Genomic DNA, 26,633 nt, shown 5'->3' on the forward strand with positions numbered 1-26,633 from the left:
TTCACGATATACTTCCAAGTGAAAATATATAACAAAATATTATACCCAACATCTTAGTTAAATTAACATGACAAAAAACCCTTATACCAGGTGGTTATTTCTCATAGCTCTGGAAGTTGTATGTCCAAATCATGGCGCCAGACCCTTGGTGAGGGTCTTCCTCCCAGCTCATAGATGACAGCCTCTCACTATTCTCACGGGACAAAGAAAGGGTGAACTCTGGTCCCTTTATCTCATTACAAGGGCACTAATCCCATCTTGGGAGCTTTACCTTCATGACTTCATCTACATCTAATTATGCCGCGAGGCCCCACCTCCAAGCCATCACACTGAGGATTAGTGTTTCAACAAAATTTACTAAATTTATTGTTGTGCATTTTGGGGAAAATGCAGAAGTGTATGTGTGTGCATGTATCAGGGTAACAAATAAGAAGGAATATCTCAGACTTTGAAACATGCTAGCTTTACACTCCTTGGTGATTGTCTTACCAAAATCCTGGCGGTAAGTCACAGCCCAGTGATTAAGTTGGGGATTTCTCTATGAATGACTGCCCCTGTCATTAGTCATTCTAGGGAAAGGTCAGTCTTAAAACAGGAAGTTGTAGGAGACAGAGAGAGTTCTTTGCCCTACCCAGGTGTAGAGGACAGGTGACTCAATATTCAGAACAATTCGTATGGTAAGAACGTGAACATCATAAATTTTATTCATGAACTTCAACTAACATATTCAATTTGAAATTTCATCTCTATATAGTCTTCCCTTTTGTTCAAAAGTTATATGGGTCAAAGTAATTCTGCAAAATCATATTTAATAGGCTCTCCCAGTATTCTGCACTTTCACACAACCTTGAATGTTAATAAGGTGCAGTTGTGTGGGGTTTCCTACTAGATGTAGCCAGAAACACAAAGTTCTCTGGTTTAAGACACTCCATAGTAAGGTTGCCTCCATAGCTCCCTTGGGTTCTGGACCAGGGACTGGACATCTGATAGTAATTTTGGCTGCTTGATAGGGTAAAACTCAATTCAAAGAAAGAGAAACACCTTCCCTCGTGTGTAATGAATGTTATTCTCGGGTATTCAGATTACAGCAGATCTGAATAACCAGATTCTGGATGCCAGGGGTCCCTGGAGGCTCTCTTCCAGGTCTCAATGGCAGCCTGGGCTGGACAGTTTCTAGGACAGTAAGACACAGGGACTACAGGCACTAGCTAGGGCTCTGGGGCGGATGTGGACTGCACGGCAGTACATTAAGCCTTCAGAAATGAGTACTGAATGAATAAAGTAGTAAGTCAGTCCATATTCCACACACTAAAATAGGGTGGATGTTAAGGGCAGGGGTGTTTCCTACTCGATTCCTAAGGAAGCGTTCCCTGTTTTTAATTTCAGTCTCACTAACTTCCAGTTCTTCGCCTTACAAGGCTCTCTTGGGGCCACGTGGACTCTGCCCTTCTCACGGAGACAGCTGCTTCGGTCCCTCCCTTCCCACGGGGCAGCTCGCCTCGCTCACCTGGGAGCACGCTCTTGGGGGTGCTTGCGCTCCCCTCCTGGCTCACCCCCTGGATCCCTTGCCAGGGTGACACAAAGGCGCAGACTCCCGCAGTGGGACTGAGAGCCGAGGTCACCCCTCCTAAGACAGATGGCGCTGTTCTGAGGACCCGGCGGAGCTTCCTGGCTCACCGCGGGCCTGTCCACTCTTCCCTCACGAGTAACTCTGCAGTGACATTCGTGGAACCAGGTAAAGGTCACGACATTTAGAACTCAAGGCTGTACTCGGCCTAAGTCATGACAATGATGTATGCGTTGATGGATTGGTTGATTGATTTTGCAATGCCGGGCATCTTACTGGTCGTGACATGAAGTTGAATAGAATCAGCATTTAAAACAAGACCGGCCTGGGCCTCAGAACCAGACACTGGCCCGCCTCGGGTTTTCCAGTCCACAATATCACCCGCCCCCTCTAGCCCAGCCGCCCAGTTAAACCCCGCCCCCTTGGCCGGCCACCCCACTGAAGCCCCACCCTCTAAATCCCGCCCCAGTTAAGCCCCGCCCCTCCGCCGGCCATCCCGGTGAAGCCCCGCCCCTTGGCACCGCGCCCGCTCCGCCCACTCCCGACCTCAGGCGGAAGGCGCGAGATACGGAAGCTGATTGGTCGGCTGCGGCGCAGCTTGATGGCGTCGGGCCGGAGCGCCGCAGTCCCCGCGCGGCCTCCGGGCGAAGGCCAGCGGCGTTAGTGGGCCGGCGGCCCGAGCGGTCGTGCCCTGGGGAGTGGGAAGTGGAAACATGAACGCTCCTGACGTCTGCCATGAGTTTCCTGATAGACTCCAGCATCATGATCACCTCCCAGGTGGGTCTCCACCCGCCGGCGCCTCCGCCTCCTTTGCCGGCCGCGGGCCCTCCTCTTCGCCGTCGGTGCGGGCAGTGCCAGTGCCCTCTCACGGGCAGGGGCGGGCTCGCCGGCCGGGCTCCCTCGGCCCCGGCTCCCGGCCACCCCCAAGGGCAGCCGCTGGAGCGCGGGGCCGGGTGCCGCCCCCGAGGCCGAAGCGCGGCTGCGGGGCTGCGGGACTGCGGGGCCGGGTGCCGTTGGCGTCCGGCCGGGCCCGCGAGCGGAGGGCTGCGCGCGGTTCAGAGCACGCGGCGGTGGCTGCAGCGGCCCGGAGCCGTGGAGCGGGGCTTTACCGGCGTGTGCGGCTCGGCGTTTCTCCCTCCGTTGACCACAAAGTGCACGACTTCCTTGGTGCACTTGCTCCTGTACTTCTAGAGAGCCTGTCTTGCCCGTATCTGAAGACCCATCTCCAAGGGCTTGCACTCCAGACCTTTGTAGATCTGACTTCTGACTGTTCACCTTTATCTCCTGTTTTTTCAAATACTTTGAAGTATTTTTTTGTGAAATGTTTTTTCTTTCAAATGGCAGATGACAGAAATATTTCCGTTTGAGTGCTTAAAGTGACGTTAAAAATGTATTTAATATTTTTTTATCTCTTCATCATCGTGCTCCTATCTGTAGAATATCATCCTTGTCTCTTCAAAAAAAAAAAAATTAGCAGTGCTACGATCATACGAGCTCACGTCTGTGATCCCAGCGGTTTGGGAGGCTGAGACAGGAGGATCGCAGGTTCAAAGCCAGCCTCAGCAAAAGCAAGGTGCTAAACAACTCAGTGAGACCCTGTCTCTAAATAAAATACAAAATAGGGCTGGGGATGTGGCTCAGTGGTCGAATGCCCCTGGGTTCTATCCCCAGTATCAACAAGGAAAAAAAAAAGAATATGAAATGAGTCAGGCACAGTGGCACAGGCCTAGAATCCCAGTGACTCAGGAGGCTGAGGCAGGAGGATTCCAAATTTTCCACTTATTGACAGACCCTGTTTCAAACAACGTTTATTGATTTCCATATGTTGCATTAAACTTGCATCCCTGGGATGAACACCACTGGATCGAGGTGCACTATCTTTTTAATATGTTTTTGTATGCGATTTGCCAGAATTTTATTAAGAATTTTTGCATCTGTTCATCAGGGATTGGTCTGAAGTTTTCTTTCTTTGATGTGTATTTGTTTGGTTTTGGTATCAGGGTGACATTAGCCATACACAATGAGTTTGGAAGGGTTCCCTCCTTGGAGGAATATTGGTGTTGATTCTTCTTTGAAGGTCTTGTAGAACCGGCTGAGAATCCATGTGGTCCTGGGCTTTTCTTGGTTGGTAGGCTTTTGATGGTGTCTTCTGTTTCCTTGTGTGAAATTGATTGGTTTAAATCATGTATGACCTCCTGGTTCAGTTTGGGTAGGTCATATGTCTCTAGAAATTTGTCAATATCTTCAAACTTTTCTATTAAATTTTCAAAATAGTTTCTAATTATCTCCTGTGTTTCAGTAGTGTCTATCATGACATTTCCTTTTTCATCACATATTTTATTGGGTTTTCTCTTTCTCTTCGTTAGCATGGCTATGGATTTATCGATTTTATTTATTTTTTTCAAAGAACCAGCTTTTTTTAAAAAATATTTTATTAGTCATTGATGGGCCTTTATTTATTTTTATGTGGTGCTGAGAATCGAACCCAGTGCCTCACACATGCTAGGCAAGCGCTCTACCACTGAGCCACAACCCCAGCCCAGCTTTTTGTTTTGTCAGTTTTTTGAACTGTTTCTTTCAGTTTCATTGATTTCACCTCTGAATTTAATTATTTTCTCTCTTCTGCTTTTGGTGTTGATTTATTCCTGTTTTTCTAGGGTTTTGAGATGTAATGCTAGGTCATTTAGTCATTGACTTTTTATCCTTTTTTTAAACATAGTTGTAGATGGACACAATATTTTATTTATTTTTTATGTGATGCTGAGGATCAAACCCAGATCCTCACATGTGCTGAGCACTTTCTCTACCACTGAGTCACAGCCCCAGCCAGACTTTTTATTCTTTTAACAAATGAGCTCAATGCATTGAGCTTTCCTCTTAGTACTGCCTTCATAGTGTCCCAGAGATTTTGACATATTATATTGGTATTCTCACTTACCTCTGAGTATTTTTTTAATCTCATCCATGATTTCTTCTGCTGTCCATTCATCATTCAGTAGAGTATTATTTAGGGGCTGGAACTGTAGCTCAGTGGCACACTTCTCGGCTTGCGGAGCTGGGAGCGCCCCGCTCTCTCCACTCTCTCCAACCTGTGCTTCCCCAGGTGGAGTGCTCCCCGCCTGACTTTTTGCAGGATTGCCTGACCCAGACTGGCCATGCAGACCCTGTTGCTCTCTGGCAGATCTGGGCTTGTCGCAGTTCCCAAGGTCTCAGTGCCTTCCGGCTTCAGAGAAGCCACCAGGGATGCACTCACACAAAGCAGTAACTCTAGGAAGAAGCAGCAAGATGGTGGTTGTGGCACTCGCAGCAGGTAGACCTTAGGTCAGCCAAACCCTCAGGCACCCTAACACTGGTCCTGCAGGCCCTGGTCAGTGTCCCTAGACAGAGTCGGCTGTGCCCCGGTGGCAGCAAACCTTCAGGTACTCTGGCCCTCAAGGCCCTGGACTGTGTCCCAGGAAGGAGGTGGCCACATGCAACCCCACCTCCAGGCACGCTGGCAATGGACCACTGGGTGGCAGTGGCAGCCCCCTCAGGGGCACTTTTTGCCTGACCCCTACTCCCAACCAATGTAGGCTTCATGCTAGACACCTTCTTCCTCATTTCCACTTTATTTTCTTCTCTTTATCACTGTTGTTCATTTGTGATTTTATCTGTGGACTCACCAAGTCCAAGGTATTATCTCTCTCGTTCTCTCTGGTATTCCATAGTATCCAGGTCATTTGCTGGAATAACAGGGCCTGGTAAGTATCAATATAATAAAAAGCTCCTTTCTAGAGAGATTCGGTTACCTTGGAGGGAAACCCTCCCCCATTTTTTTCCTGTTTGTATTTTTTTTATTTGAAATGAAATCTGAAATCAGAGGTCACATCAACTTGTAAGCCTCAAGCAGAGTCTTACTGTTGAAGTTGTTCGCCATGCCACAAGATGAAATTTAAACTCCTCAATATGGCTTATAGTGTCCCTTTTGTTGGGACCATGGCATTTAGCTCTTCAGCATGGCTCTTCACTTCATGCTCTACTTCCTAAACTACTTTATCTTGCCAACAATTGAACCCAGGGCACTTAACTACCAAGCCATATCCCATATCCCCATCCCTTTTTTATGTTCCATTTTAAGTTGCTGAGACTGGCTTTGAACTTGCCATCCTCCTGCCTCAGCCTCCTGACCTGCAGGGATTACGCGTGTGCCCAAGCTGCCCGGCTTTCCATAACCTGAACGGTCTGTCGTGCCCCAGGTTTCCACACAGTCTCTTCTGCCTTTCTGGATCTGCCCCATATCCCTTCCCTCTTACTCCTGGCTTACTTCTGTTCAGTCTTCAGATCTGTTTGGACATCCAAGGCTGGATTTGGTAGGTGTCTCCGTAAGGGCTACCATGATGTCCTTGACCTGCTTCCCTTCCATCAGTGCTGCCACATGGTGACCACTTGTTCACCTCCTCCATAGAGTATGGACCCCAAGAGCAGCAGCCAGGCTTTCTTGTTCACCATTCTGTCCCAGGGTCTGGCATATATAATCAATATGATACATATTAAATGAAAAAAATATTGGATCTACAAATGATTCAAGAAAGGTGTCTTTTTCCAGCTGGTTCCTTAATAAGTATCTTATTAATGGCCATCTTTTCTGTTTATGGATAATTTTTAAGCTAGAGGTCATTTTTATAAACTTACCTGTTTTGAACCCTCTTACAGTCATAAACCTTATCAGTTGCAGAGTACACTCTAAGTCCCAAGGTTAAGGCTCTCCTCTGTACAAGTCTCAAAGTATTTTTTTTTTTAATCTGTGCACTTTCCATTTTATTTGCAAGCTTTTTGAAATTGTCTTTTCCTTCTGCATACTTCTTGGATCCCCTATAATCTTGCCAGAATTCACATGATGTACCTTGGATGTAATAAATTATCCAGGTCCTCTTTTTTTTTTTTTTTTTTTCCTTTCTTTCTGAAAGAAACAGAGTCTCACTCTGTTGCCAAGATTGGCCTCAAACTCAGAGGCTCAAGCACTCCTCCTGACAGCCCTGTGAGTAGCTGGGACTAAAAGTGAGGCACACTCCACTGTGCGCAACTCCAATTTCCGTGTGTGTGTGTGTGTGTGTGTGTGTGTGTGTAGTTTAAAAGTCTTTGTAAACTTTCTTTGTCAGTGGGAAAGGAACTCACAATAAAACATGAAAAGTGTATATTTAGTTCTGTTCCCCATCTCATCATACAAATTTATGATTTTTGCTTGTTTTCCTTATCTAAAGTTCCATTTTAGAATGATCTTCTTGATTTTTTTTAATCCACCTGCACACCACTCCTAGCCCTAATTACTAAACTTCTCCACCTTCATATATCATATAATCATGACCTCTAAACTCTGAACTTAATGTCACACTGGCCAGCAGGCCTCCTAGATAGTCTAGAATTTTTTCTTCTAATCTCTTTGCCTCTCTCCTTTTCTACTTAGCCTGGATTAATGGATCCCAAGTTACCTTCTTGTGCTCTTTTTCCTTTACCTTCCTACGAAAGTCCACATTTGGATCACTGTTTTAGCTTGTACACTATTGATACAGGGGCCTGAAGGCTGCTGTAGAAAATCATATACAGTGTCCCGTTTGCCGATGCCAAAAGCTTAACCCTCACCTCATTGACTCATTCGCTTTCATGACTTTAGTTGTTTGTTCCACCCCTTATGAGTTCTCTGGATCTTTATCACTTTCCTCAAAGCCCCTGTTCTCCTCGTAGCAGATGTTCTTGCCTCCTACTTAGTCAACAGTGACCAAGACTGATCTCCTTTTACTTCCTGCATTTTAATCCATCCACAGTCATTTTCTCCTCCTCCCCCCACGTCAGAACACTAGGTGTCTCCTGCCTCTATCAGGCCACACTCAGCCTATGCCGTTGATCTTGGAGTCACCCGTTGTGGAGTGGTTAAAAGCATAGGTTTTGGAGTAGGTCGCTCAGACTCCAGTTTGAACCCTAATTCTTATATTCATTTTAACTTCTCTGAATTTCAGCTTTCTTTCTGAAAATAGGACAATCAAACTGAGTTTTTGTGATTTTTTTTAAATTTGAGATTATAATGCTGTAGTGCATAACCTGGAATAAAGTAAATGATCCGTGAAGGTGAGCTGCTAATGTTAATAGTTAATCACATCGGCTCGTCCTGTGTTGGTCTTCCCCTCCTCTGTGCTTTCTTCCCTGTGCAGGAAACCTTCCCTTACCCCCTTCTTCTCCAGGATGCTGTCTAATGTCTCTTTCTCTTCCTTGGCTCTCCTTAAAGCCATTCATTGTTTACCCCCATTTACCCTCAGCCCACCAGGTGCTGGGTCTCCCTCTACCTTCCTGTTCAAACTGTTTTTCTTAAGGTCATCATTGAGCAAATTCCAGAGGCCTGGTTGTTGGTTTGTTTGCTGTTTTTTGTGCTGAGGATTGAACGGGCCTTGTTGGCTAATCAAGTGCTCTGCACTGAGCCACGCCCGCCCTTGAACATTTCCCTTCCTGGCTTCATTCTCCCTCGCTGTGGCGCATGGCTTCAGGACACCCTTCTCTGGTTCTGTTGTCTCTGAGTCCTCCTCTGTCCCCTCCTTGTCTCTCCCCGCACCTGTCCTGGAGTTCTCACTCTCCTCGAGCTGTACATTGATTCCATCCTGGAGAATCCCACTGGGTGGTTTCAACTTAGAGGTAAATCTCAGTCCTGCCTTTGTAATCTTTTACTCAAATGCTGGGCATCTTGGCCAGAGAGGCCTTCTGGCCCTTGGCATGTCTGAAATATACTCATCATCTTCTCCATCCTCCCGTCCCATTGCCAAACCTCCTCTTCACTCTTCTTACAACAGAGGTGGCTGATTCTTCATCCTGTGTTCTAAACTAGTCCTTCTTGACTCTTTCCTGCTGGTTACCTTCTAATAGCTCTCAAATCTGTTGCTTCCTCCTCTTTCACCAAAGTCTTAATTCAGGCCTTTATCATCTGTCTGAGAGAAGCAATAACAACCTCCTGGGTTTCTTTTCCTAGAGTTGGCTCTTTTGCTGCTGCTGTCGTGTTCTGGGGTGAACCACAAGGCCTTGTCCACTCCTGCTTAAATGACCCCACTGAGTCCCGTGTCTTACGTTAATTAGACTAATAACCCTTCTACATGTTGGCTATTTTTATTGCTAAGTACTATTCTGTTATCATATTTTTTAATGCTTTCATCGATTTAAAGGCATTTAGATTGTTTCTAGCTTTTATAAATGTGAATAAAGCTGTTGAAGCATTCAAATACCGCACCCCCCCCCCCAAAAAAAATGGCCCTCACCATTATAGACCCAGGCTCATTGGGGTGGCCTTTAGGACTTTCAGAGATTGGACCTCTGTTTCTCCTCTCCAGCCTCATTTTTTTTCCTTCCCTTGCCGCTCAAAGGGTTTGAGAAGAGTGTATTTATACCATTTAATTCTTTAGTTGCAACTTCCTCACAGTTTTCAAGATCCAGCCTCATTTTTAACCACTTTCCTTGTTTCTCCCCCCCCCTTGGTTATTGTTTATTTTGTTTATTTTAAAGGAATTGAACCAGGGCCCTGAGCGTGCTGGACAGCACTGTACGGTGAGCTACCCCAGCCCTCCCTCTTGTGAATGATGATTCCCAGCAGCACTGGGCAGGGGTTGCCAGCATATCCCAGGGCTGGGTGCTCCATGCCTTTAGGAATGGTCTTGCTGTCTGAAAGCCCCGTCCCCCTGCCCTTATTGTTAGAGTCTGTAACCAAGTCAGGATGGCACCTGGTATTTTGCCAGAGAAATGTTAGAGTCTGTAAACAAGTCTGGATGGCGCCTGGCCAAATGCCAGAGGAAGTGGTTTGTAAAGTAACAAAAGCGAGCCATTAAGTGTGGAGATTCCTTATTGGTTGACTGCTGTATCTAGTTTATGCTAATTAAGATAAGCTGTGCAAAATGTATAAATACCTCTGTTATCCTACAATAAACGGCTTCCACTCCTGCTGCATCAACATACACAAGTTATTCGTCACCCTCCGGATATTTTGCCCAGCCAGCCAGACTGTGGCACCTTACCACCTCTGTTTTTTCCTGCCTGATTCCTAGTCATCCTTTAAGAGACTGATTTTCAGTATTTTAGGGCCTAGGAAACTTTTGACTATGTGGTAAATACACCTGGGAAACTGTAGAAAAATGTGCCTAATCCCCAAATCTGCACACGATATCAAGTTTTAACCCTAAATTATAACCTCTCTCAGCTCAGGTATTATCTTCTTTGAAAATCTTACATACAGATTGGTTTGGTCTCCTTCATTGTTTTTTCGGGATCATGTACATGTCCCTGTCCTTGCACATCCATATTGCATTGTAATTATTTATTTGATGTCTTTCCCATGATGGAGTGAGCTTTTGGAGGGTGACACTGTGTTACTCATCTTTGGGTTCCCAACACTTAGTATAGCACATGTAGTAATCTGCAAAATTTTCAAGATTGGGTTTTTGCTAAAAAGCAGCCATCTTTGACTGGACCATTTAGCCACCCAGCACACACTTAAGGAGAGACTGTTGTGTGCGGGCATTATACGGGGTGCTGCGAATACAAACATCAACAAGACAGACGTGGTCCTTGTCCTCCCAGAACTTATAATAAAGTCATTATAATTAGACATTATAAAACTCTGTGGCTCGTGCTTTGATGAGGCAAATACAGGGTGAAATAGGATTTTATAAAAAGAGCAGTTTCTCTTTTTTCATGGGAAAAAGAAGTCCTTCCATGAGGAATAATATGTTTGTTGAGACCTATAGGATTACAAGTGGGTGAGGGCTGGAGGGAAGTTCCTATCAGAGAAGAGCAGAGGCTTCATAAGGCATAATCTGCAGAACCAGGGGTTATTCATGGAGTTTTTGACACACATAAGAAGAGAGGAATTGCGTCAGAATGTGTGATGGCTCTATTTAGTAGTGAAAATCGAGCCAGCTTTGTCAGCTGATGTGTGATGATTGTCTCTGCTGGTTTGGATCAAAACTGACGAAAGTGGGATTCTACAACCCCAGCTTTATACCAAGGTGGAAACACGCTGTCTAATTTATAACACATTCTATAGCATGGATAATCTCAGAAATCTAAGAGCATCTAAACATCTCCTTCCAGTGTTGTAAGTGGATCTCATCTTTAATCTGTGAAATAAGTTAGATGTATTCTCTTTGAAGCATTTCTCAAAAGAAGATATATATTGACATTCTGTCTTTTTTCTTCTATAGATACTGTTTTTTGGATTTGGGTGGCTTTTCTTCATGCGTCAATTGTTTAAGGACTACGAGGTGAGAAGAAAACATTATGTTATGCTTATATTTCATGTGAGTTTACATTGTTTAAAAATAAAACAAGAAAAATGCCTCTGTTAAAGATCATGTTCACTTCCAAAATAGGAAGCTTTTTGCCAAATGAAAATTATTCCAACAGTGAAACTGCAGAATATGATTAGGCTTAGATTTTAAAAATAAAATATAAAGCCAGGTCACATGGAGCGAGGAATGCCATGCTGTAGTTACATCAGGATATATGCCAGTAGCAGTTATTCTCACAGTGTCTCAAAAAGGTTCCCTTTCCTTTGTCTGTCTAGCCCTGAATCACCAGTCTTACATTTGAAACTACTGCCAGAATTCAGAAGTTGGTCTGGTTCTCATTTTAAGCCTTGGAGTCACAAAATCACCACCCTAGAATGGACATCTTCCAATTACTCTTCCTTATTTTGTAATAAATTAGTGGTACTGAACTGCCTTTCTGTCATTGTAGAATGTTCTCCATTAAACCTCTCCATGGGGGTTGGTAGTTGTCAGAGCCCAAAGTTCTGAAGGTTCTCTTCTGCCCAGTACTGTAAGGCCTCCCAGTGAAGGTTCCAGAACTGATCTGAGATCTGCAGAGTGTTGAAAAACTCTTGTTGTGTTGAACATTTTATCAAGATCTATAGCTCTTTGTGGCAGGGGCGGGGGGGGGTCAGTGTGCATTAGGAATTCTAAATGCTACTTCTGACCTGTCACTTCATCTTCTCATGCTTTAAATTCCCCAGCCACAAGTGGATGTTGGTCATCTGTTTCCAACGACTTGAGAATTTCTAAAAATAAGATTTCTGACTTGCCTCCAGGAGATTATCAGTTCAAAATCTCAAGCCAGGAAGTGATCAACTTGTGTCTCTTCTTGGCTTTAACAGGTGCGCCAGTATGTGGTGCAGGTGATCTTCTCTGTGACTTTTGCATTTTCTTGCACCATGTTTGAGCTGATCATCTTTGAAATCTTAGGAGTACTGAATAGCAGGTGAGTAAGAATACTAAGTATCTTGCCTCTTGAAACACTGTGCTCCATCTTTACCATGTAAAAGTAATCTGAATTCTAGTTAAAAAAAAAAAAAATCTACCATGTGGATTTTTCAGAGTTATTTAAGGACCTCTCTGAAAATGAATTTACTGTCTCAGTTATCTTTTTTTATTTTACAGGCATGATCAAGTTTGATTGAACTTAGTTTTTTTTTTAGACAAAACACCTTAATTTTATTTATTTATTTATTTGTATGTGGTGCTAAGGATTGAACACATGCTAGGCAAGTGCTCTGCCACTGAGCTACAACTTCTACTTAGAATGCTTTTTAAAACATTTTATTAGACAGTTTTTCCAAAATATTTCTTATATGTCAAATTGCAAGCTTAAGAATTTTTTAGACCATCATCTGTATATGGCATTTATCAAATTTGCTATGTTGACTTTTGTTGTACTTTTTTATTACCACATGAAAAGATCTTTTAGGAATAAAGTGGCCTTTCACTCATAGTCAGGAATCCATGCCAAGCTAAGCTGTATAAATTCATTATAGGCTGCTGATACTTGAGACTTATAGAGAGACTTTACTCTCATATTCTTTTTTAAGAATCAGAGTTGAAAAAAAAATTGAAGACATAAAATAGAGATGCTTAAACATAAAATATTGAAAGGTTAAAAAAAATAAAGTTGCTCCTGATAGATCATTTAATAAGCTGTAGTACAATTAAACAGAAATTTACTTTTACTCTTGTACTTTTAAGTTTGTTCTTTAATGATCCAAACTTTTGGGGAGTAAGCTGAATATAGATCCAGTGACTGTGGAGTATAGGCAAATATTATTTTACCTGCTGGTTATTATATTTTATTCTCACAACCTAAGTGTTTCTCTGTTATTTAAACAGGTTCGCATTGTGGGCCAAAGGGTTTCTATCACAATTACTGAACTCTGCTGTTGTAAATCAGAAGCAACCCTAAGCAATACAAGAACAAGTGGGCATGGCTGTACTCCAGTAAGGTTTCACTTGTAAGAATAGGTAGCTGCCAGGGCATAGTTTGCTAACCACTCATCTAAATATTGATAGAAAGGATTATGGGGGCTGGGCTGTAGCTCAGCTGGTAGAGTGGCTGTCTCACATGCACACGGCCCTGGGTTCAACCCCAGCAACACAAAAAAATAAATATAGACTTCTGACTCACATAATCTAAAACCATCGTTATTGTTTTTGGTAGATGATTTCTCTCAGCTTTTAATTCATAATCAATAATCCTGTATAATAGGAAACTGTATATTTGGTGTATTTTTTCAAATTTCTGAAATAATTTATATGAAAGAATATAGAAAATAGCATTGCTAAAATCTGGTTCTTTAGGTATTTGGGGGAGAGATTGGGTTTGTTTAGGCTGAGACATGTCCGTAGTCATACCTATTTCTTCATGGTAACATTTGGCTCAACTGTGGAACAGAAATGTATTATATCTGTATAGTGACTGGATTCAGCATAGTGTTCAAAAGAGAATCTGTGGGGCTCGGGTTGTGGCTCAGTGGTGGAGCGCTTGCCTAGCATGTGTGAGGTACTGGCTTCATTCTTCAGCTCCATATAAAAGTGAATAAGTGAAATAAAGGTGTTGTGTCCATCTACAGCTAATATGTGTGTGTGTGTGTGTGTGTGTGTGTGTGTGTGTGTGTAAAAGAGAATCTGGGCCCTAAGAGTGTTGAAATTGGGTGGATAGCCTCCTATTCAAATATAAAATCTTGTTAGGATCCTTCATTTCTCAAGAAACCATCATTTTAAACTCAGCCCAAAACACTAGTTAAAACATGTGTTACACATGGAACAACACCTGTAGTTTCAAACCCACTGTCTCACAGAATATTTCAGAACTTAGCTGAAACATTTTATGGGATTGCCTGGGGCATGTGCAGCTGGTTTGCCTCTCTAGATGCTCTAAACTGGGCTAATCCAGATGAGAAAAAGGCTTTCTATTATCTAGAGAACTGGATTTTGCTCCCACAGGGTAGCCTTTACTGAATGGCTCTTTGTTGTAAGGTTCTGTCATTGGTACTAAGGGGGAAATAGTAAGAAACAGTCTTTTGCAACACACTGATGTTTCTCTTGAAAGAATATTGTTCAAGGTATTGCAGATGGATCTCACATTTTCTTCCTTATGAAAGCATTAGAGAAGTTTCATTTTTGTCTTGGTAATAATCCAGTAATAAGAAGTCGGTAATAATTATGCTTCCTTGGAGACTTTGGTTTACAGACACATCTGACTAATCAAATTTTCTATTTCATATTGACCATTAGAAAACCGAAAACTAAAGTTGTGGCCCACTCACAGCAAGTTTCTAAACCTATTTCACAAAAGCCATTAGGCCTGGTCTGATATTTTACCTATTTTTTGCCATTGTTGTTGCTTTCTTTCCTATTTCCTTACAGGTTACTTCTCACCCTGTATTTTATATATCCTTGTAAGCCACTTAGCTGCTCAGCCAGTTTTTGAAACCAGGCTACCTAAGTTTAAAATCAGTAAATGCAAAGGACGCTATCAATAAGTGAACAGAAGTCCCAAGAATAGAAGGAAATTTTGCAAATCTTCTGACGAGGGATTGTTACCTAGGATGTATACATAACCCTTACAGTTTAATAGTTTAAAAAAAATTCTAAAAAATGGACAAAGAACCTGAAGGGCAGCTCTCCAAAGGTGATAATGTAGAGGCGGAGAAGCAGAGGAAAAGGAGCTCTGCATCGTGACCACCAGGGGACGCAGCAAAGCCGCGGTGACGGGGCGGGTGTTGGTGGGGCCAAGCAGGAATCGGAACCCTCACGCACTGCTGGGGAACATGGTCGTGCCTCCCAAGGTTGAGTGTAGACACCCATTATGGCCCAGCAGGTCTCTTCGAATTCTGCCTTAAGAGAAATGGAAATGCACAGTCTCACTAAAACTGTACGAAAATGCTCGTAGCATCGATATCTATGGTAACTAAATTGTGAAGCAGTCCAGTTATCCAACAACTAATGAATGGATAAACAACAGGGTGAATATTCAAATTTTATTAAAAAGAAATGAACTTTTGATTCATGCTACAACATGGATGAGCCTTGCAAACATTGTGCTAAGTGAAAGAAGCTAGCCATAAAAGATCACGAATTATGAGATGCCATTCACATGACATGTCCAGAGTAGGCCAGTCCGTAGAAACAGAAATGCTTTGGTTTCCTAGAATTGGGAAGATTGAGGGAGGGGAATGAGAAAGTGATAATAGGTACAGGGTTTCTTTAGGAAGTAATGAAAATGTTCTAGAATCAATGTGGTAGTTGCACTGACTTGTGAATATGTTAAAGATCATTGAATTTTACACTTTAAATGAGTGAATTATATCTCGATAAATCCATTATACAAAGCAAAAGAACTAAACTTTTTAAATAAATTATATATATGGGGGGAGCAGTAACAGGGATTCATCTCAGGGGCACTCAGGCACTGAGTCACACCCCCAGCCCTATTTTGTATTTTATTTAGAGACAGGTCTCACTGAGTGCTTGGGGCTTGCTTTTGCTGAGGCTGGATTTGAACTCGTGATCTCCCTGCCTCAGCCTCCTGAGGCATTGGACTTAAGGCATGTGCCACTGTGCCTGGCTTATATTTTATAAAGAGTATAAAGCAAATCAGATGTTTACATTGAGTATGAAAGACATGCTTGAGTCTCTATGGCATGCATTACTATTAACCTTGTTTCCCTTTAATTCTTATAATGCAATAAGATTCCTAGTAGTGGATGAAATAACTCATACTACTAGGAATGGAATATGTTGATAAGTGTTATTATACATTGCTTATGAATATAACTAAAGTACTAACATTTAGTGAAATTTTTAGGTTAAGATGGTCATATATACCTTCTAAAAATTCATATTTTTTAATCTCTACCAGCGAGTAGATAATAATAGCATAGTTGGTGAATTAGATGGAACATGTTCAGTGTTGAGTTTAAAGAGCCAGGCATGCTTGGAAGACTAAAGAACGTGAAAGCTGCTACCCTCCCCACACCCTTCCCTCAGTGACAATCTTTGACATTTATTTCAGCTCCCGTTATTTTCACTGGAAAATGAACCTGTGTATAATTCTGCTGATCCTGGTTTTCATGGTGCCTTTTTACATTGGCTATTCTATTGTGAGCAACATCCGACTGTGTGAGTATTTTCCTTCCTAATGTCAGCACATAGATTGGGTGTTCTTGGGGATTAGAGATATAGACAGCTTTAATTGTACGTTACTTTCATAACTGCTGCTATTTGGGGGTACTTCACAATGTCCTAAAATGGTTCCATAATGAATATCAAATCAATGATTGGGTTATTTGTTCTGCCACAACTTTATTCCTACTTCTACTACAATGTCGCTTTTAACTCAGTCCACTGTTTAATTTCATCCAAGTTTCTCTTATGTTGGGTAAGGATGCTTTCATTAAAAATTGTATAGTTCCATCATTCATTGACCAGATATTAATACACATACTCATAATTTTAGGTAGAGCAAGCTCTTTAACATGCTTTCCCTAACAGTCTTCTCTCTTCTGTCTTAGTGCAGAAACAGAGACTGCTTTTTTCCTGTCTCTTATGGTTGACCTTTATGTATTTCTTCTGGAAACTGGGAGATCCATTTCCCATTCTCAGCCCAAAACATGGTGAGTATATGGGGAGAAGTAGATTTAGGAAGAGGGTTATTTAATCTTATAATTAAAAAAAAAAAAAAGTGTTTTGAAACTTCTGGTTGTCAGGAAATATAGCAAATCATTTCTCTAAAAAATATCTGATTTTTAACCAAATTTTCTTCTTCATCCTAAGGAGTATCAAATGCTAATTTTGGATCATATGTCTGTCATTCTGGAGCAGTAGTTTTTAACCTTGGTTTAGTGAAAAACATAGAAAGGTCTCTTTAACTTAAATCTCCTATATTGAATGCAGAATTATAGAAATACAGTTACATAGATGTTAGTCACTTTTTCATTACTATAACAAAATACCTGAGGTAATCGACTTAAAAAGAGGAAAGGTTTATTTTGGTTCACAGTATTGGAGGTTTCAGTACATAGCCTATTGCTTTGAGGCTTGTGGCGAGCAGTACATCATGATAAGATTGTGACAGAGGAAGCTGTTTATCTCATGGCAGCCAAGAAGCAAAGAAAGAGAAAGTAGAACAGCCAGGGTCCCAATATCCCCTTCAAGGGTGTACCCCCTATAACCAGAAACTTGCAAGTAGGCCCTATCTCTTAAAGGTTCCGTCCACCAGTATCATGGGTGGGGACCAAGCCTTTAACGTGTGGACCTTTGAGGAACACATTCCGAACAGTAGAATCTGTCCCAGCTGCACTGGCTCCCAGATATGTGACACCCTGCATTGTTTATTTCTACGTTCAAGGCTTCATGTGCATCTGTCAATTTGGTAAAAACTATGGACATTCAAAACCTTAGTTTCAAGGAATTCTAAGAACTTTGGGCTTTCCAGACTCTTAACACAAAAAGAAATGCCACAAAAGAATTGCAGTGAACACCGGATAGGTGCAAAATCTGCCACACTTCCACACGTCTTCCACGTGTACTCATTGTCTGATAGCAGAGATTTTAGGCAAAAGGTTTTGAAGATCTCTGCAAGTGGGTCAGGGGTAATGTACAGTTTTTAAAGCATATGCAGCATCATAAATGACTTTGGAAATAAAAAGAGGTCTTTTAAAATTTGAAATAATAATAAAGAAGCAAAAAAGTGAAATCGCCCCAGCCTACCAGCAACAGTCAGACCGTCAGCATGGTGCAGACCTGCCCGCGCTCTCTGCAGTTCTCCAGGCCTTCCAGATTCGAGCTGCTGGGTCAGCTGTGCCACCAGAGGTGACAGTTCTTCACCCTACCTCCCTCCAGGTGCCTTCTTAAGATTGGACTCTGATCAGTGCCTCTAAGAAGACTTTCCTGGTGGACATCTCTGGGAGATATTAACTGCCCCCACCCAGGGGACTTGTTTATTTCACCTATATATTTCACTTATTTTTATCCCCTATAAAGCTTAAATTATTTATTTCCTTTCTGACTTCCTCATTAGTCTCTGGGCTTCCTTGTGGTCAGAATCTGCTTGTATTTGTCTTTATCTGCTTTATATCCTAATGCCTACTCTGAAGGCAATAACAAGTGTTGGTGCATGTTTTCTGAATCAGTGAATTGGGGGGAAATTGAGTTTTCTTCGTGGTAAATGAGTTGAAGAATTTAACACTCTGGATAGGAATTTAGGATTTGCCAATGTGGTCAGCATGCCCAGGTCAGTGTGGGCATGACTTGATAGTCAGATTTGATAGTGTTGCTGGTAGTATTGCTCTCGTACAAACCTATTCCATATGAGCCCACAGAGAAACCAGTTTGTGATGCTAGAAGTCAGTTGAAGAATTTTAGGCAGCTCCATGTAGTCTAAAGACCTGCCTGACGGGATTCCCCAGCTCTCTCCTGCACTCTTGCGGCCAGCGCGGCCAGGCCATGGCAGAGGGAAGAAGACCATTGTGTCTGTCGTGCCTTTGTCTGTTTCTTCTTTTTTTTTTTTTTTTTTTAATCTACCTATGACGGCGGAATGCATTACAATTCATACTGCACACACTGGGCCCAGCTGTTCATGCCTCTGCCGTACACACAGTGTGTTCACACCAATTCCTGTCTTCATACTGTACTTTGGATAATGATGTCCATCTCATTCCACCATCACTGCTGACCCCCTGCCCACTTCGTCTGTTTCTTTTTCCAACGTTGATGAGTATCCTGAAAGGACACGCAGGGAGAGCTAGGGAGATGGTTTCAGCTTGGGCCTTTTTTTCATGGTGAAATAATTGGTCATTTCAGTTTCGCATTCTGAATGTTCTAGGAGAAGTAAATAGGAAGAAACGTTTGGGCAGTCACTTAGAAGCAGCCAGCCTTACACTGCCGTCTTCTTTTTTTTAAAATAGTTTTTAGTTGTAGTTGGACACAACACCTTTATTTTATTTATTTATTTTTATGTGGTCCGTAGGATCAAACCCAGCGCCTCACATGTGCTAGCCGAGCGCTCTACCGCTGAGCCACGACCTCGGCCCCTCAGTATGATTTCTTGCTGTGGAGATCACAAAAAACTGTAAGACCCAGGCCTTACTAATTTGTAAAAAAGGTCTATAAAAGTACTCCTGTGCAATGCATGAGCCTCAGAAGGTTGGGAAAGAGTGAGGCTAAGAAAGTGTGTAAGCAGAGAGGATCTGTGTGAACAGGTTGAAACAGTGGCATGGTCTGCTACTCAGTCATGTGACTTCCTGGGAATTAACTGGTAACTAGGCATAATAATCCTGACTTCTTCACTTCATAGAAATGCTGTCATTGAATAGATAATAACTACAAAGTACTTTAAACCACAGAAATAGTTAATAAAAAGACACCATGTTAATGGGAATAAAAGTAGAAGGGGCATTGTTTTTCAGTTTTTAATATGTAATAATTTGTATTAATCCCTTGGGTTTTTTATGTTTTTGAGTGATATTATGTACACAGTCAACAAACATTTGTTATATACCTCCTGTGTGCTAGATAATAAGGAAAACAAAGATCAATTAGATGTCTTTCCTGTAAAACGATACAAAATCAAGAGATATGTGGAAAGTAGAATCAACAGAATTTAGATGAGAATTCATTCCTTCATTAATACCCCACAAGTATTAGTGAGCACCTACTGAAGTTACTTGCTGGAGAGAACCGTGAACAAAACACATTTGGATTCTGCCCTGCTGAAACAGTCTTTTGCCTGGGACTAGATATGTAAATAAGTAAATAATTGCCAGTTGTGGTCATTGTCTCCAAGGCACAAACAGAGTACTGTGATAGAGAATGACGCAGATAAAAATGTCAAATTTAGTGCAGGTGACTAGAATCAACCTTTATTGAGACTTTGGATTGATAATTAAGCTGAGATTCAAAGGACAGACCAAAGGAAGGTCCAACAAGAAGGTGTAAGAATTATCTTACAAGCCTTAAAACGGAAAAGAAGAAGTAGGAGATGGAGTGGGGACTAGCCGTCCCAGAAACAGGAAGTAAAAGCAAATGAAAACCAGTGTTTTCCTGGGGTGCCAGACTTCCTGAGTTGTTCTTTAGCTTTGCTTTCCCTCGGTTACCCCAATACATCATCTGGCCGCACTTGTTTTTGTTAATTGGTTCTTTTTAGTTATACATGACATTAGAATCCATTTTGATATGATCATACAAGCATGGAATATATCTTACTCTAATTAGGACCCCAGTCTGGCAGCACTTATTTTAACTGCTGAGTTGATTTTCAACATTTTCATGTAATAGGAAAGAGTTAATAATTAGAATACAGCTGGTAATCTAAAACTCACATATTTGCCTTTGAATTACTCAGCCCATTTGTTAGATGCACTATGTGCATTGGGTACAGAAAGGAATAAGACGTAGCTAAAAAGTATGACCTTAAGGGGAAATACATATATCAAAAGTAACTAGCGCAGAGTGCCACCTACCTACCATTTATACTTTTCCAGAAGACTTTCTTTGCTTTTTTTTTTTTAATTAAACCAGAGCTTTTGCTAGAATTCCTTTGTCTTTGCTCTGTTAGAGTTCACACTATCTAATATAAACGGTCAGTACTGTTATTTACAATTATTATTCTTATTGTACTATTATCACCCAATAAAAGAGATGACTAGAGCACACAGGATATAAGGAAGTCAGTCGGCTTCTGTGTTTATTAGAGAGCTACACTTGGAAGTTGGGTGTGCAGTCGAATGATTCCATTGTGTCTGTTCCTGGTGTCAATGTGTGTGATGCTTTCAGGGATCCTGTCCATAGAGCAGCTCATCAGCCGGGTGGGTGTGATTGGAGTGACTCTCATGGCTCTGCTCTCTGGATTCGGTGCTGTCAACTGCCCATACACGTACATGTCCTACTTCCTCAGGTAACGTACAGTTTCTCTCTTCTTTTTTTTTTTCTAGTCATTTAAAGATGTGTGTCATGCCACCATCTTTGATACTTAAATCATATTAGATCTATTACTCTGCCATTTTATTCTTCTCTTCTTGTGTCCCTGTAGTTGTTAACCTGAAATCTTTTCAAATAAGTCTTATCAATTACATTGATTGTCTGTGTTATTTGCCCTTTTATATATTTATTTCATTACCAGGAATTGAACCTAGGGGCTCTAGACCACGAACTACATCCCCAGCCCTTTTTAAAATTTTGAGATAGGGTCTTGCTAAGTTGCTGAAGCTCACTGTGAACTTGCAATCCTCCTGCCTCAGCCTCCAAGTTGCTGGGATTATAGGTATGGGCCACCATGCTTGGCACATTCATTTATTTTTTAAATGGCAAATTTCATCCCCCACTCACATTTTTTGAAAGAACATTTCTGGTGGTCAGCAGTGTGATTTAATCCTAACTTCAGAAACCAGTTCCTCCAAGAAGTAGAACAGTAGGGTATAGTCCCAGGTTAAAAGTGGGTTTAGTCGTACATCTTCGATCACTGGATCGCAGCTAAGAAGGACTTAAGAAGCTAGATGCCTTCTACTACCCTGAGCCCCCAGAAGAGTGACAAGGAATGACAGGGAAAGCGTTTTAGATCATAGTCATTTTAGTATTTTGCAGAAAAAAGCAAGTCCTTGGATTACTGGTAACAATTAGGGGGTTTTTTGGTTTCTCCTATGGCTTGTATTATGCACAGGGTAGGACCCCAGAACAATGCTGACAGTTGGTGTTTATTGTAGGAATGTGACTGACACAGATATTCTAGCACTAGAACGGCGACTGCTCCAAACCATGGATATGATCATAAGCAAAAAGAAAAGGTAAGATCACATTAAAATGTACTCTGTGGTCGGGGCTGTAGCTCAGGGGCAGAGCATTCCGGGACCACTCCCCAGTACAAAAAAAAAAAAAGGATCAAAAGTCTAAGAGGGGCTGGGGTTGTGACTCAGTGGTAGAGCAGTTGCCCAGCATATGTAATGTACTGGCTTCGATCCTCAGCACCACATAGGAAGGCAAATAAGTAAAACAAAAGTATTGTGTCCATCTACAACTAAAAGAAACAATTTTTTTAAATGTACTTTATAAAGTAGGGAATTATCAAATATTCATGTCCACTCATATATGAAAGAAAATTCTCAAATTCAACCAAATTCCCTGAATTTAGATATTTCTCTATCTAGATTGTTAAAGTAACTTTTCTATTTGAAGAATGGATGTTTTAAAAGTTTTTTATCCTGCATTTTAAACCTTTTCATGTTTGACTTAGATCTTTTCAACTTCCTTTTCTATAACAACTTAAAATCCTTCAAGTCTTTTCATTGTCATTTTTGTTTTTATGATCAAAAAAATGCTTTTAGAATATACGTTTTCCAAGTGGCATTTCATAGGAATCTGTTCTACAGGACAAAAGAACAGACTCTGAAATCAGACTGGACCCTTGAGCTAGTTTATGTCTTTGTGCTTTGGTTTTCTTGTTTGTCAAGAACAGAGTTGATATGTTAAGACTTGTAGAGACCTTAGATCAGTGAGCTAAACCTAGTTAAGTTGCTACTCAACTTCTTAGTCTCTGTAGAGTAATCATTTAGTGAAAATTAAATACTTTGCCTTCATTTATTCATTCATATATTCATTTAATAATTTTAGAAAACTTAGTCTGTGCCAGACACTGTACTAAATTCTGGAGAGACCTTATGAGTAAAACTAAAAAAGGAGCTGGAAGTTTAAAAACTAAACAGAAATATTAATTGCTGCAGCTGTGATAGATTTCTCAGTTTGATTCTTGATAAGTTAGTTGTCTGCTAGTACAAAAAACCAACAGTCCTCAGGAAAAAAAAAAAAAAAAAGATTTCCAAAGTCACTGCAAAGTATCTACAATATCGAGTCTTCCACCAAAACTTACTAGTCATTACAAAGAAACAGAGCATACATATCACCCATATTCAGGATTAAAAACAATCAATAAAAACTAACTCCAAATGTGCCCAGATAATAAATATATAGCAAACAAAGACTTGAAGGCAGCTACTGTAAACACATTCAGAGACATAAAGATAAGCATGATGTTAGTGAAAAGATGGAGAAATGCAAACTTTGAAAAAGAACAAATGGAAACTAAAAATGATAACAACTGAAATAAAAATTTCACCACCTAGGCTTAATAACAGAGTTGATGTGGCAGAACAACCTCAGTGAGCTTCAGGATAGGTCAGCAGAGATCGTTCACTCTGAAGAATAGAGAGGTCAGAGACTGAAGGCAGTCCAGCATACCTGTGGAAGGGGCGGGGAGAGTGCTTCACAAAATAATGACCAGTCCCTTCCCAAAGGTGGTGGAAAACATTCACAGATCCAAGAAGCAATCTGTAAACACACAAGGACCTGAGGACGGACAGACAGACTGCTCAGAGCCAAAGAGAAAATCTTTTTCTTTTTTTTTTTTTTTTTTTTTTTTTTTTTGGCACCAGGGATTGAACTCAAGGGCACTTGGCCACTGAGCCACATCCCCAGCCCTCTTTATATTTTATTTAGAGACAGAGTCTCACTGGGTGGCTTAGTGCCTCGATAAGTTGCTGAGGCTGGCTTTGAACTCAGATCCTCCTGCCTTAGCCTTCAGTGCTGCTGGGACTACAGGCGTGCACCACTGTGCCCAGCAGAGAGAAAATCTTGAGAGCAGCAAGAGAATAATGGTGTCATGGGGAAACAATGAAAAAGGTGATGACTGTTCAACAGTGTTATCGGGTACGAAATCAACACAAAGATCAACTGTATTTCTACATATTAGCAGTGAACATCTGGATACCCAAAATAAAATACTTTACTATTTATGATTGCTCAAAAATGAATTACTTAGGAATAAGTCTAACAAAACACATACAGGACTTTTTTTTTCAGCACAGCATTATAATTAACATAGCAGTTGGGTTTCTTTGGACATGTAAGAAATTTTATTTCAATCCCCATTCCCCCTTTTTCCTCCCCTCTTCCCTCCCCCGTTTCCTCTCTTCTGTATAGGATTTATATGCTGAAAATTATAAAACTTTGAAAGAAATCAAAGATCTAAGCTGTTCCAGCTTTCCCCGTTTTTTACTTTTTCAGTAAAAATTACAGATCTTGCCAAATCAGAAGTTCCCTAGGTCTGAGCCTCCTCGTGGTTGTTAACGACATCTTTCCCCAAATGCTGAGCTTATAATGGATGCAGATGTATGCAGAGGGTGGACAGAAAGAGCTAAATGGCACTGGGCTTCATTCTTAGTATCAGAGGCAAGGGTTGTTTTGAGAAGAGAACAGTTAAGTCACATGATGACACACCGAACGTTCTTGCTTGTTGATATCACTTTAGCTAATGACTTAAAGACTTTCCAGGTCAAAAGACGACTTGGTATTTGACCCTAGCCATAAACACCAGTTCTGCTTCATCATCCTGACCATTTTTCTCTCTTATCACCCAAAAAAATATCCACCTTGGATTAAACTTTTCTGTGGCTCTGCTACTCTGTTTTTACTAGCTCATCCTATTCAGTTTAGGACTGTAGGGCTTGGCCCCTTTTAGCCTTCAAATAATCATCCATGTCTAGTTTTATTTTTAATCTAAAAAAGACCTTGTTCTTCATGATGAGCTGCATGTGTCAGCAGCTACTACGTACCAGTTAGGCGCCCCCATGGGGACAAGAGGAAAGAAGGAAAGAATGGTAGGTGTTCTGTAGACTTATTCTGTAGTGAGACAGATTATACTAAGGGAAGGGGAAAATTGGAGTTAGTGTTAAAAGACCAAGATCATGTATTTTTTATTTGATTTTTGTTATTGTTGTTCCTTTGTGCCTGCTTTTCATTGAGTTTCTTCTCTGTACTGCTTCTTTATCTAGGTGTGTTAGCGATTTTTTCCTTAAATATTAACTGCAATAATTATTAATATATGAACAGCACTTTGTAGTTGACAGTATGAATTCTTATATATTATTTCAGTCATCTTTACAACCATCCAGAGATGAAGAACTGAAAATTGTAGGTCTCACAGCTTCTAAGTAGCAGATACAGCCTTCAAATAATATATCGCCCTGAGTTCTGTTCCAATGTGGTTTGCTGAGGCCACGTTGCTTCTGGGAGTGTATTAAGAAGTGGAAAAGTGGGACTCCAGAATCAGTATCCTTTCCTGAACAGCTCAGCAAATGAGAGAGGGAGTGGTGAGACTGGAGAGTGAATGAGACTGGGCTGTGGGAGTCTTTGCTTCCTTACTAAGGTTTCATATTTTCTCTATTTCAGAATGGCAATAGCACGAAGAAGTATGTTCCAGAAGGGGGAGGTGCATAACAAACCATTCGGGTTCTGGGGAATGATAAAGAGTGTTGCTACTTCACCTCCAGGAAGCGAAAGTATCCTTTATCCCTCTACTTGATTCTTTCTACACTCTGGACCAAGGGCAGAAGAAAAAAACAGTATTGGGATAGTTCTTTGCAAGGTACCTGAATGCACTGGAGTCCAAGCTGGCTTAAGGAGATACAGTATGGGTAGTCATCTTTCCAGCACCCACATAAGATCATAAAATCAAGTCTTTGAGCTGGAAGGGTCCTAAAAAGTCAGTCTTTCCATGTTACAAATGAGAAAATAGACCCAGAGAGGCTAAGTCACAGTGTTTGTGGCAAAATTAGGAACAGAACCACAGTCTCCTCTTCATAGTTCTTTCCATGACATCACCCTCCCCAACTCTGAAACCCACCTCAGACATGACGGCTCTCTTCTTTAGTAACCTTCTGGTTTAAAAGAAAATCAAGGTGATGAAGTTAATAGATTGCTCTAGCCCAGCTGGTTACGGTGTTGAACTAATTCCCAAATTCAGTAACCAAATCCCTCCGTGACCCCCAGGCCATGTAGCCGTGGGGGACTGAGTCTGAAATCACATCTTCCTGTTCCCTTCCTTGGCCTAGGGAAGAACAGATTCCCTTTGCCTTCAACTGGAGAAGGATGAAGTGTGTTGCTATAAATTACGATATAACCTGGTGTCGAGTGCAGATGATACCAAGAAAGAATAAACAGAAATGCAAGATGCTTATGGCTGAGAAAGAAAAAGAATCATTTTAATCAGGAAACATTCATGTCTTCTTTTTTCAAGAAGAGTGCTAAGTAATAGCTGATGAGTAGGAGATAATCTCCCTCCTAGTCATGGTGGAACACGTCACTAGCTAACCTGTTGTTTGGTGGCCTGGGCCTGGCCCACAGCGGCCACCACTGAGGACGGACCTGAAAAGGGCACTTGTGGATGTCAGTAGTAGTGGGGAAGTCAACAGGGAGGGAAGATCTGGTTAAAGTGGAGGTTTGTATGTTAAAGGTACTGTCTTTACTATTTTCATTACTCAAAACTCTAAAAGCCAAAAGTGTAGGTTTAAGCTACTTCAGTGGTAAGTCCCACGGTGATCTGACCTCTCAGAGCTTGTGACCTCCGTGAGGAAAGTAGTGACACTGTCCACTGAGTTCTTGGAAAATAGCTCAGCTTGGTGGGAAGAAGAGGCCATGGAGTGAGGGGCCACGGAGTGAGGGGCCACAGAGTGAGAAGCCATTGTGAGGGCCACGGAATGAGAGACCATGGGGTGAGGCCATGGAATGAGAGGCCACGGAGTGAGGCAGACCTCACTTTGCATCCACGGCTGTTAGTGCTGTGGCTTGAGCGAGCCAGGGACCTCTGAGTTTCACTTTCCTTATCTGCAGAATGGATAGCACAGGATTGTTGGGAAATAAAAGATAACATCTGAAAGAACTAAACCCCAGCCTCAGTTTTTGTT

General features: G+C 41.6%; 1 protein-coding gene across 1 annotated transcript in view; it reads left to right on the forward strand.

The window, feature by feature from the left end:
- Positions 1–2,155: 2,155 nt before the first annotated feature.
- LOC143389403 (Golgi pH regulator) overlaps positions 2,156–26,633 on the forward strand; it is a 36,405-nt gene continuing 11,927 nt past the window's right edge. The window contains exons 1-8 of the mRNA XM_077109818.1: positions 2,156–2,344; positions 10,777–10,836; positions 11,727–11,830; positions 15,917–16,023; positions 16,416–16,517; positions 20,677–20,797; positions 21,603–21,683; positions 25,120–25,229. Coding sequence (XP_076965933.1) covers positions 2,303–2,344; positions 10,777–10,836; positions 11,727–11,830; positions 15,917–16,023; positions 16,416–16,517; positions 20,677–20,797; positions 21,603–21,683; positions 25,120–25,229 — 727 coding nt within the window. The 5' untranslated portion in view covers positions 2,156–2,302. The remainder of the gene's footprint in view (positions 2,345–10,776; positions 10,837–11,726; positions 11,831–15,916; positions 16,024–16,415; positions 16,518–20,676; positions 20,798–21,602; positions 21,684–25,119; positions 25,230–26,633) is intronic.

Source organism: Callospermophilus lateralis, chromosome 7, assembly GCF_048772815.1.
Source record: "Callospermophilus lateralis isolate mCalLat2 chromosome 7, mCalLat2.hap1, whole genome shotgun sequence".
Taxonomy (NCBI): domain Eukaryota; kingdom Metazoa; phylum Chordata; class Mammalia; order Rodentia; family Sciuridae; genus Callospermophilus; species Callospermophilus lateralis.